Consider the following 13363-nt stretch of genomic DNA (forward strand, 5'->3'; position numbering starts at 1 on the left):
AATATTCATTTTAATATATGTCCTATGAATACAAAGTTACAAATTATGAGTTATGGGCGAAAGGGGTTTGCCATAACAAAAGACTTTGATTTTAAGTTATTGTTTCCTTAATTTTTCTAAAAACAAAAGTTTTGTTGCTTATTTTCTGGTTTTTTTTTAGAACCGCAGGCCATTGTCAGGCCACCCATCAGATCATGTGTTGGGGATGCCAATAGGCTTCCGGACAGAGCCCCGAGTTATAAATTTATAGAAAACTGTTTTAAATGAAGTTTCTAGTCACATGACACATTTGGGATATATTCGTAGGTAAAGTATTTGCTGCAGAATTTCAAAATTTTAGCATAATCACAGCAGTAATATCCGCACTTAACTGCGCAGATATTACTGTCCTCACTACTGCACTAATGATGAACATATACAGCCTAATGGAAATGGAGGTATTCTCAGCAACATGTGGTTTTAGAAAATCTCATACTGGTACTCAGATATATAATAGATTATAGAATGGCAAACCCACTGCAATTATTGGATGTCACATGTGAACATAACCTTAGTGTTCCCCTAGCTGAAAGTAGCATATCAAAGTAACAATATTATTTATTAATGTTTATATAACTGCAGAATACGTCTCAAGCTCAATTAATCCTGAGGATGAATTATTAATCCAGTTATTCAATGAATTCTCTTTTTAACATGCAGCATACATGGGTTCCTAATGAGTACAACGATGTTTTGCTATGCATGGTAAACTAGAAACATGTCTAAGAATAAAGATTTCTGTTATTTAATGCATATTGATTGTAATTAAGCTTATAGCAGGCAAATGATAAAATAAACAAGGATACTTGGATTTTTGTGTACAATACATAACATTTCTCTTTAATATAAAATTAAAATACTTTGTAAGATTTATAGTTCAAATATTATCCAAATGTTTGCTAGCATTATCTAAGTGAGGCTGTATGGAAAATGTTTAAAGACCATTATCACCTATACACCTTTAAAGGGATTATCCAGTCCAAATTGATAAGTCTGCAGTCACTGTGTGTGACTGCAGAATTATGTATCCCTCCCCCGTCGCATGCACTATGTGCTGTAGGGATTCGCCGGTTTCTGAGAGGCTAGCGGAGGGTGTTTATGTGCAGCGCCCCAGAGATCTGGTCGTTGCAGTATGACACTCTGCCACTAAGGGGAGTGATGGTACGTCTGATGGCACTGAAGGAATTCTACTGACCAGGTATCACCAGCACACATTACACTTCACACTCCGGCCACTAGGGGGAGCCAAAGGCTTTATTTATTGGGCCACTCCTCACACTGGTAAAACTAGGGGTTGGATAGAAAGTTAGTCAGAAGCTGACTGGGTTGGATTCAGGCAACATCCCATGGCAGGGGGTGTTGCAGGGAGAAGACACAGGGGGGTCCCTGTCAGGCGTGGGAACCTGGCAGGCACCTAGTGACCAGAATAGAACGTTACGGAACCGCGCCTGCACACCCCGCGGCGTTATCCTAAGAAAGAGACACAAAGCGAAGGATATTGTGAGACAGTGAGAAACGAGATCAAGCACAAAGGAGAGCCAGTAGGAGTCGTGCCGTGAGACCGAGGCAACATCCTACTGAGGCGCGTAGCCGGTGGCCGGAACACCGAGGGAGTAACTGACTCTACGCCTTACTTCAAACTCTGCTGGACAGTTAATTATAGGTTGGCTGTCTCACCTAAACACCTACAAAGACATAGGGGGCAACAGTGGGAGAGGGGCGTCTCTAGGGTCCGGGAAGACCTCCAGGCCTTCCCGTCATACGGGTGCGTCCTAGCCATAACATACCTGGGGGACGTTGAACTAGAAACATCTGGAACATATTAGAAAGAATGAACGAACGAGAACAGAAGTTGTGAGGACTATTCCGAATGCTCAGCAGGGTAGCACTACAACACACAGGCGCTATTGGTAGGCAACGATTTCCACCTGCAAAGGGAATTCTGGAAGTGCCCATCGGACCGGCCGGTCTCGGATAGCCCTGTTAAGCGTGCTCTGGATTGCGGATCCTGAAGTCTTCAGTAAAGAGGTAAAGAGACTGCAACCTTGTGTCCTTGTTATTGACTGTTCCTCTCACCATCACCATCCGCCTCACTGGGAAGCCCTGGGGACATACTTCACCTGTGGGAAGGTATACCATCCAGCTGCTATTCCATCACCCCAGCGGACCCCACAGCAGCGTCAGTCACCCTGACCGAACACCACAGGTGGCGTCACGAATCCCTGACAGACTGTACCACCTTTATTGGACGCCCCTTAGCAGGGTCGCGGACCGGGTCTAGCCACCGTGACAGCATCAGAACCGAACCAGAGAGGCCCGGTACCGAGAACGCACGGCCCTGTGTCTGGGGGCACTCCATATGCATTATACATATTCCCAACCAGAGACAGTCAAGTGGGCATGGTCTGACTCCATACATTTGTATTGTGCGAAGCCGAATAGTGACATGGCTGTCCAGTGGGCATGGTTGACTACAGGGCGCACCCTCGCTTATAAAAGTGTATGGAGCGAGGATGCACCCCTTTCAATAGAACAGGTGTTACCAATTCCTCTATGCACAATCCGGGCATTTTAATAATCACCCAAATACAACATTCTTAAATAAATAATTTACAAAAAAAAAATACACAGAAAATGCCAAATGATAATAGAAGTAGAGATGAGCAGATCAAGGCGAATAGGATCAACTTCCAGTTAAATTTTCTGAAATTCACAGATCCTCACCAATAAAAAAACTCTGCAATTCAATTTGCGAGGATTCCACCCCCCCCCCAAAAAAAAAAAACCAATGCCATTTCACACACTGCTAGAGTGGGCTAACAGCATCAGGTGGGGCTGCGCTGGCTTTCCCATAATCTTCATAAAACAGCCAAACGGGTGCAAATTTATTTTTTGAGCACATCAAAGGTCTAGGGAAAAAGACTAAGTCAATGAATTTGAATTTCAACCATCTCCACTCATTTATAAGCTCTTACCTCTAACAACCAGATCAGCTGAGGCCGAGGAATTGTCCACGATGCTCTGAGCAGTACAAGTATATCTCCCAGCATGTCTGAGTTGCACACTTTTGATAATAAGTTCACATTTATCATTATCAGTACTCTGGAAGAAAAAGGAAGGTAATAAAGAAATTAATATCACATATTTTCCTGAGAGTAAAAATTAAATAAGCATTATCATTATTTATCTAAAAGAAAGATGTTATAGATATAACTGCAAATCTATAAGCCATCTCATAGTTATTATAGTGAATACTGAAGCAAGGCTAGCAATCTATTAAACCTTACGTAACTCTTAGCTAAAGGTACCGTTACACTCAGCGACGCTGCAGCGATATAGACAACGAGCCGATCGCTGCAGCGTCGCTGTTTAGGTCGCTGTAGAGACGTCAAACACAGCAGCTCCAGAACGATGCAGGAGCGATCCAGTGACGTAACGGCGACTCACTTATCGTTCTCGCTGGTTGTTAGCTCCATGTAAAACATTGCTGGCATCGTTGCTTTTGACCTGACGATGAAATAAAGTTCTGGACTTCTAGCTCCGACCAGCGATATAACAGCGGGATCCTGATCGCTGCTGCGTGTCAAACACAACGAGATCGCTATCCAGGACGCTGCAACGTCACGGATCATTGTCGTTCTCGTTGCAAAGTTGCTGAGTGTGAAGGTACCTTAAGGCTGGGCCCCCTAGCCCCTCTTCTGCAAACAGGTAATTAAAGAGGATTTAGCTAATGGATAGCAGATGAGCCCCCTTCCCAGCTTGCCTAGGAATGCAGAGGGTGAGATTTATGGCCCTAAGGGAACTCTTAGCTGTTCCCTGACATATTGCTGGCAGGGATGGTATCTGAGCAATCTCTCTAGGCTGGTATGGCTCACAGAAGTAATACAACACCATTTTTTTTTAACTTCCTTTATTGAAAACATACATAAGAACAAACACATTTCCCATGTCCATAAACAGGAGTACACCTTGTTATTACACTGGTTTATAAAATTAAAAGCAACAATGTATGAATTAGCAGTGTTCATTCCCATGTCCAGCAATGTTACACTGTGGTTATATATTTCACATGTATCTAACTACATATTCTAACTTATCCCAGTATACATTTACTGGATCGCATATAACGTCGACCTCGAAACTTGGAGATCGATACCCAATAACTATTTACATAACAATAACTAAAACTAACATTTCTACCATATCGTCCGCGTATAGGCCAATAGTATCAGTTCGGTCTCAAGTGAAACCAGGGCCCACTCATTATCTTGTATCAGTGAGCTATATTGTACAATGGTCTGCACCCTTCTGATATTAAATATGGTACTTTTCCTTTGCACGAATCCAGTCTGATCTGGATGTATAATTTCGAGAATGACTCTATTAAATCTAGTGGCTAGGATTTTTGTGAATATCTTATAATCTACATTTACTAACGAGACTGGTCAGTATGATCCACATTCTAGCGGGCCTTTCCCTTCTTTTTTAAGAACTATTATGTTTGCCTCATAAAAGGAGTTTGGTAAGCGTTCCGCTTGTGTGGCCTGCTCGAAGACTTCCAATAAAAGGGAGGTTAGGGTATCTTGGTATTTGCTGTATTACTCAATGGGAAAACCATCTGGGCCCAGTGTCTTTCCCTTAGACATTTCTTTAATAGCAGTAATTATCTCAGCCGATGTAAAATCTGCCTCCAGGATGGACTGCTGAGAATGGGTCCATTCTGGGAATCGCAAGTCTTACAGGTATGAGAGGCAGTGTGCGGTGTTATAGATGCTTTTGGACTGATATAGTGATTTATAGTAATCATGACAATGAGTAAGTATGTCTTCAGCAGAGGTGGCTATAGTGCCGTCTGGTCTCCTAATTTGAAGTATGGTGTTAGATGCATTATGTTGATGAGCCACATAAGCCAATAATTTGCTAGATTGGTTACCCAATTCAAAGAACGATTGCCTTGTGAAGAATGATTTCTGTTTGGATTTAGATTCCAGGTGTTGTGTGTACAATCTGTGAGAGCAGAGCTATTCTGACATGTTGCCACTCAAGGGCTCTGCAATAAATTTCTTTTCAAACTCTTTTAATTTAACCTCTATTGCTGCATCTTCCCTGGATGTGACGTATGAGATTGTAGATGAGAGACAGTCCCTTAGATATACTTTCAATGTGTCCCAGAATAAGTTGCCATTACAGAGTTCAGTATGTGTTGATATAAACAGTCTTGTGCAATTGTTCTGTCATATTGGCCAATTAATTTAAGAAGGAACATAAACCAGCTCACCCGTGATTCAACAACCAAACCTCGGGAGCACGGACCCGCTGTGTCCAGGCGTACAAGATCCAAAAAAAGAAAGGAATGTCCAGCTTCACCGAGTCCGTAAAAAAGCGTTTTCTTTATTCACAAACTTTAAACATGGAGGATACAGACTTCAGCACAACCATATGGGTAAGAATCTCAAAGCGTTTCTGGAGACTAGGCTCCCTTAATCATGACCATATAGTTAAGGGAGCCTTAAACGTGGAGGATACAGACTTCAGCACAACCATATGGGTAGGAATCTCAACGCGTTTCTGGAGACTAGGCTCCCTTAATCATGACCATGATTAAGGGAGCCTAGTCTCCAGAAACGCGTTGAGATTCTAACCCATATGGTTGTGCTGAAGTCTGTATCCTCCATGTTTAAAGTTTGTGAATAAAGAAAACGCTTTTTTACGGACTCAGTGAAGCTGGACATTCCTTTCTTTTTTTCAATTAATTTAAGCCAGAATAAATTTAATTTCCATAATGGTTTGTGAGTGATACAGCCAAACATAAGAGTTAACACCACCGGGCTGTGGTCTGACACTCCTCTGCCTTCATGTTCTACTTTATCTACCCATAATGCCAAATTATTAGAGTCAAATACATAGTCCAGACGGGACAAGGTGCGTCTGGTAGAGGAGTGACAAGTGTATTCTCTTGTGCTCGGGTGTCTCAATCTCCACAGATCTATCCAACTATTCCCTTCCATATATGTAGCCATGTTGGTGGGAGAAGATGTGGTTGAAGTGTCCCCACTATCTAGCCGTAGTCTATCTAGGATGTTATCCATTATGAGGTTAAAATCACCCAAGCATAAAGTATATGCCTCTGGGTAGTTCAACGCAAAGTTCACAGCTTTTTTCACAATGCCTATATTGGCTGGTGGTGGATTATATATACAAAGAATAACATAATTTTTAGAATTAATCCTCGCATGGACAAATACAATGCGCCTCTCCGTGTCTCTACAGGAGACTTTAACCTCCCATCTTATTGACTTATGTAAAAGAAGAGATACTACTCTTGAATTGCTCATGTGGAAGTAGTGTAACAACCATTGCGCCCATGGCTTATGGATTCATTTGGCTTTATCTCTAGTGAAGTGAGTCTCTACCAGGGCTATTATATGAGGGTGGCATTTCTTTACCTTTACTTTGATTCCTTTCCATGGGGATTTTAGGCCCCTTACATTCCAAGTCATACATAATAGCTCAGAACCTATTACCTTTCTGGACAGTAGGATTATCAGGAGAGTTTACAAATACCATTCTATAACTTTTTACCAGTCTAGTCATTTGGGCTTTGGTACGTTCTTGTGAGATTCCATATTTATCCATATAGCAGAGATTGTGTAATCTGGAGGGGATTCCTACTAAAGTACAAAGCATTAGTGCATAATAGTTGGAGAATTCAGCAGTCATTCCAGCAGCTATTAACTAGAGATGAGCGGTGTTTGAGTCGAGCTGTTCCCCAATCTCAAATTCGAGCTGTTTTGCGCGGTGCTCGAGTCGTTCGACGAACCCGAACAATTTGCTTAAAATTCGGCTGTTCGAGTTTCTGTTCGATAACTGTTCGTTCAGCAAAAGCCTCGCTTGATTTGCACATTAAAACTGTTTATCATTGTTAATAGACTGTTTAAATGTATAGTGGGCAGGGGGGGAGGGGGGCGGGGATAGATCTGTGCTGAAATAACGCTGATCTCCATTTTTTTTTCTTTCCCGCATTTACAGTGGGGCGGTGCAGTCTCTCAGCCTACCAGCAGTGCGCACACACACAGCAATGTGCATGTGATGCACACAAGCAAGGGCATGTGTCATTGGGTGTGTATGTCACATGTCCTTGCCCTATAAGAAACAGCCATTTGCCCCGTTGCCACCATTTCCTCACTGCTGCAGCTTAGTGTTAGATGGCACCGCTGGTGCTGTGGCCGCTATACAGACAAAGAGTGTTTTTTTGGAGCGAATTGTCAGAGAGATAGGTTTAGAGAGTCGGGAGTAGTCGGGACTAGTTGTAATATCAGCCCTTTTCAGGGTAGGTTACAGCAGTTCATAGCACTGTTTGCCAGGCAGGTCTGTGCCAGTGCTGTGCAAGTGTTTGTCACAGCATTTGGTGTAATCTAGCTCAGCCAATCCTTTTGGGCTAGTAGCATTGTCTGCACGTCAGCAGAGTAGCCCGCCTGTGAAACAAACTATACCGCCTGTGTATTTCTATTTTCACTGCATCTAATCCAGTTAATAGTTTTGGGCCTTGGAGCAGTGTCTGCACATCAGCAGAGTAGCCCGCCTGTGAAACAAACTATACCGCCTGTGTATCTCTATTTTCACTGCATCTAATCCAGTTAATAGTTTTGGGCCTAGGAGCAGTGTCTGCACGTCAGCAGAGTAGCCCGCCTGTGAAACAAACTATACCACCTGTGTATTTCTATTTTCACTGCATCTAATCCAGTTAATAGTTTTGGGCCTAGGAGCAGTGTCTGCACATCAGCAGAGTAGCCTGCCTGTGAAACAAACTATACCGCCTGTGTATCTCTACTTTCACTGCATCTAATCCAGTTATTAGTTTAGGGCCTAGGAGCAGTGTCTGCACGTCAGCAGAGTAGCCTGCCTGTGAAACAAACTATACCGTCTGTGTATCTCTACTTTCACTGCATCTAATCCAGTTATTAGTTTAGGGCCTAGGAGCAGTGTCTGCACGTCAGCAGAGTAGCCCGCCTGTGAAACAAACTATACCGCCTGTGAATCTCTATTTTCACTGCATCTAATCCAGTTATTAGTTTTGGGCCTAGTACCACAGTTTGGCCACTCAGTTCTGCTCGGTTTTCATCCATCGGTTGTTGTGCCAACAACTACAGATACAGAGTTGCCAATTAGTGAAGCACTAAAATGAGTTGCAAAAGGCCTGCTGCTGATGGAAAGGGGAATAGGCGTGTTGGAAAGGGAAAAAAAGGTTGTGTCCGTGGGGTAGGTGGTAAAGCAACAGTAACATCTGCAGAAGAAAGACCATCTTCCAGCCAAAGTAAGATGTCTATTTCTTTTCATGGACAATCTGATATGATCCCTTTCTTACGACCATCGCTACAAGCATCGCCAAAAATTCCAGATGAGGCACAAAAACAGCAGGTGCTTGAACAGATATCAAGTGCTCGTTCAAGTGGGCTCTCCTCCATGTCAACTTCAACATCACAACTACTCCAGTCCTCAGAGTTGTCACCCCAATCGCACTTGCTTACTCACCGCTCCCAAGTCTCCAGCTGCCCGTCTGAGCATGGGGTAACACACATGGTTGAGTCTGTAGAGCTGTTTATGCATACTATAGCCTGGGAATCAGAGGTCTGCTCCAGAGCGAGAGTGAATCCAGATGAGGAAATGATCGGCACTGATGCCCAGAATCTTTGTGAGTCGGATCCAGGCCCAGATGAAGAAGGTTCTGAGCATAATGTAGACCCTCGTTCCCAAACTGTAACTCCTGTTGGTGGAGACAATGAGGAAGATGATGATGAGACTGAGATACCTGATTGGAACGAAAACTTGACTTTTCGGTCGGGGCAGGAAGAGGTTGGCTCTGAGGACGACGGGTGTGAGAACACACAGGATGATGATGACGAGGTTGTAGACCCCACTTACTGTCAACCCCCTGTCCGCCAGTCCAGGAAGTCAGCAGAGGAGGTAGAGGAAGATGCTAGTGACGAGTCTGAAGACGAGGTAACGGTGCGCCTTCCTGGACAGAGACGGAGTACTGGAAGCACATCAACAACTGCATACTCAACCCCAACTGTGCTTCAGACCAGAAGTCGTGGTGGCTCTTCAGGTCGCATGGGCTCTAAGCCTTGCATAGCCTGGGCATTTTTTGACATCGCAAAGGATGACCCAACTCATGTTGTATGTAAGATTTGTCAAAAAAATCACTAGCTTGAGTACTTCATGCATGAACCGTCACATGGATATGAGGCATAAGTTGCAGTGGAAAGCTCACTGTGCTACAATGCGGCCTAGTGGGCCGGGTCAACCACCGTCTTCCCCATCAAGTGCATCTGCTTCCTCTTCATCCTCTGTGACTGTGGGGACAGCAGTCGCACAAGGTTTTGGATGTAGACCTTCCACCTCTTTACCCGCAACAGCCATTGTGATTGGCAGGTCGTCAGGACATTTGCTAGTGGAAACACCTGCTGGTGTTGAGCGCTCTCCGACATCAACACCACATTTTGATCAAGGCAACATAACATCTCCGCCTGCACCTTCCTCAAAGACCAGCAGTTTGCCGGGGACACCCTACTCAACTCCATCTAAGCACGGCAGCCAGCCCTCAGTCCCTCAGATGTGGACAAGTAAAAGACCATTTCCTCCTAGCCACGACAAAGCTAAGAGGTTGAATTTCTCCATCAGCAAGCTGTTGGCTACAGAAATGCTGCCTTTCCGCCTGGTGGACACAGAGGATTTTCGAGACCTTATGTCCGTCGCAGTGCCTCAGTAGCAGATGCCCAGTCGCCAATACTCCTCAAAGAAAGCTGTGCCTGCGCTACACCAGTATGTCGCACACAACATCACCGCTTCCTTGAGAAATTCTGTGTGTGACAGGGTACATTTCACCACAGACACTAGGACGAGTAGACATGGACAGGGGCGTTACATGTCGGTGACTGGGCACTGGGTAACTACGGCGACATCAGGAGAAGGGGCTGCTGTCCAAGTCTTGCCGACCCCACGAGTTGCTCGTCGATCCTGTGTATCTAGAAGTTCCTCCACTGCTTCTGCCTCCTCAACCTCCTCTCGGTCCTCAATCTGCACCCAAAGCCTGTCTGGTAATGCCACCCGCGTTGTAACTGCGCAGAAGGAATCCTGCACACCTCCTCACTATGCTGTCACCAGAGCTCAACAGCATCAGGCAGTGTTTACATTGAAATGTCTGGGAAATGTGAGTCACACAGCAGAGAAGTTGTGGTCAGCTCTGGAGACCGAGCTCCATCAATGGTTGTCTCCACTCAACCTGCAGCCAGGGAAGGCTGTGTGTGACAATGCTGCAAACCTGGGTGCGGCCCTTCGTCGGGGCAATGTCACACACGTGCCTTGTATGGTTCACGTTTTGAACCTGGTTGTCCAGCAATTTTTATCCCACTATCCCGGACTAGATGGGCTTCTGCAGAGGGCACCGTCGCTGTGTGCTCACTTCCGCCATTCGCATCCCGCAGCTCAACGACCTGCATCTCTACAGAAGTCGTTGAGCCTGCCAGTTCACCGGCTGAAATGCGATGTGCCCACATGGTGGAATTCAACTCTGCACATGTTGCAGCGACTGTGGCAGCACCGACGAGCCCTGGTGCAATACGTTATGACGTATAGCCTGGGCCAATGAGATCAAGAGGTGGGGCAAATCACACTGCAGGAGTGGTCTCAGATCAGGGACCTATGCACCCTTCTGCACAGTTTTGAAATAGCAACGAAGATGTTTAGTGCTGACGATGCCATTATCAGCATGACCATTCCGGTGATTTACATGCTGGAGCACACCTTACACAGTGTTCGGAGTCAGGTGGTGGAACAAGAGGAGGAGGAGGAGGAACAGGAGGAGTCGTATGTGGAAGGGATCATATCTCCAAGGTCAAGAAGGTTGGCAGCACCAAGGCGGCTGGCATTGGAGGCTGGGGGAGAGGGGTTACCGAGGGCGCATGGTAGCAGCCAAACTGTTGAGGAAGGGGCAGGAGGCGAGGAAGAAGTGGAGGACGAACTGGCGCTTGGCATGGAAGACTCATCAGCAGAGGGAAACCTTGATCAAATTTCTGTTGTGCGAGGTTGGGGGGAGAGGGCAGACGAAGGAAGCATGATTCTCACCTCGCCACCACCAAGACAACAAGGACTTGGTCCTCCTGGATGCGCAAGACACATGAGTGCCTTCTTGCTGCACTACCTGCAACATGACCCCCGGATTGTCAGAATCCGAAGTAATGCCGACTACTGGGTTGCCACACTCTTAGATCCCCGGTACAAAAGCAAATTTGGCGAAATACGTAATTCCTGCTATAGAAAGGGATTCACGCATGCAGGAGTATCAGCAGAGACTGTTACAGAATCTAACATCTGCTTTTCCACAAAACACCAGTGGTGCATGTAGTCAATCTCTGAGTTCTAACTTGCCAACCGTGGAACTATCGAGTCATCACTCAAACCGTAACAGTAACATCGTATCTGCTGGTAACAGCAATTTTTTCCAATCGTTTCAAGATTTTTTTAGACCATCCTTTGCAAGGCCACAGGAGACAAGAAGTCTGACGCACAGCCAACGCCTAGAGAGGATGGTACAAGAGTATCTCCAAGTTAACATCGATGCCCTGACTGTGGAACTGGACCCTTGCTCATTTTGGGCTTCCAATCTTGAAAAATGGCCTGAGCTCGCCATTCACGCCTTGGAGATCTTGTCATGCCCCGCAGCCAGCATTCTCTCTGAACGTGTGTTCAGCCCTGCTGGTGGTGTGCTGACAGATAAGTGCACGCGGCTGTCCAGTGACAATATAGACAGACTAACGTTCATCAAGATGAACAAATCCTGTATCCGCCATGACTTTTCTACACCTGTGTCATCTTGGGGAGACTAAAAGCTTGATGATTTTTGAAAATCACATCACCAACCGTTTTAAAAAACTCTGGCGAAATTGATGCCACTTAAGTGGTGTCTGTGGCCGAATTTTTGGAAAAAATGGAGACACTTTTATTTAGTCCCCTTGCTGAGTTTTACATGACGTTGCCATCGTCAATTCCAGGTGGGTGGGGTCGTCTGCAGAATTGTTATCTCATACTATGGCCTGGGATTCAGAGGTCTGCTCCAAACCTTCAGTGTCCGCTAGTCAGCAGAGTGGCCCAGCCACCCACCGCCTGTTTATCTAAGTACTATTTTTAACGGCATGTAGCCCAGGAAATCCTTTTGGGCCTAATAGAATTTGGTGCTACTCAGTAGCGTACTTCACCCATGAAGCAAGCTACACCGCCTACTTACCTAAGTACTATTTTTTAATGGCATCTAGCCCAGGAAATCGTTTTGTACCTAATAGCATTTTGCGCTACTCAGCAGAGTACCCCACCCATGAAGCAAGCTACAGCGCCTGTTTACCTAAGTACTATTTTTTAACGGCATCTAGCCCAGGAAATCATTTGGGGCCTAGTAGAATTTGGTGCAACTCAGCAGCGTACCCCACCCATGAAGCAAGCTACACCGCCTGTTTACCTAACTACTATTTTGTAATGGCATCTAGCCCAGGAAATCCGTTTGGGCCTAGTAGAATTTAGTGATACTCTGCAGCATACCCCACCCATGAAGCAAGCTACACTGCCTGTTGATCTAATTACTAATTTTTAACTGCATCTAGCCCAGGAAATCGTTTTGTACCTAATAGCATTTTGTGCTACTCAGCAGAGTACCCCACCTATGAAGCAAGCTACACCGCCTGTTTACCTAACTACTATTTGTAACGGCATCTAGCCCAGGAAATTCGTTTGGTGTCATTGAAGCCATTCTGATACTTCCTCAGGAGTTGAAAAGAATGTCGATGATCCCTCATGGACAATGAGCAGGCGAGCCAAGTAAATCATGGAGTAGATGATATTTCTGTCCCGGAGTTTCCGTTTGACATGCAGAAATTGGGTGCGTTGTTTTTGTAGGTCCACCGAGAAGTCAGGAAATATCGAGATTGTAGTGTTATCATGCTTGATGGGGCCTTTTTGTCTGGCCAAACATAGAGCAGTATCTCTGTCCTTACAATTCAGAATATGTGTAAGGAATGGATGTGGAGGCGCACCGGGTGGGAGAGGTCTGGTCAGAACTCTAAGTGCTCTTTCTACCGCAAACACTGTTGAAAACTCATCCCTGAGTGTGTTCTTGAGTCACTCCTCCAGAAAACGCTCAGGTTGTTGCCCTTCTGCGCACTCTGGTAGTCCGATGATATGCAAATTATTGTGGCAGAGACATTCTTCCAAATCATCTGCTTTTTGACTCCAGGCGTTTATTAATCCACCACTTTTAGTTTAGTGGCCATCGTTT

General features: G+C 45.2%; 1 protein-coding gene across 2 annotated transcripts in view; it reads right to left on the bottom strand.

The window, feature by feature from the left end:
* Nucleotides 1-13363, bottom strand: part of CNTN1 (contactin 1) — a 295541-nt gene that overhangs the window by 30927 nt on the left and 251251 nt on the right. For both annotated transcript variants that reach the window (XM_069764781.1, XM_069764782.1), the window contains one exon: nucleotides 3015-3141. In XM_069764781.1, coding sequence (XP_069620882.1) covers nucleotides 3015-3141 — 127 coding nt within the window. The remainder of the gene's footprint in view (nucleotides 1-3014; nucleotides 3142-13363) is intronic.

Source organism: Ranitomeya imitator, chromosome 4 (genome assembly GCF_032444005.1).
Source record: "Ranitomeya imitator isolate aRanImi1 chromosome 4, aRanImi1.pri, whole genome shotgun sequence".
Taxonomy (NCBI): domain Eukaryota; kingdom Metazoa; phylum Chordata; class Amphibia; order Anura; family Dendrobatidae; genus Ranitomeya; species Ranitomeya imitator.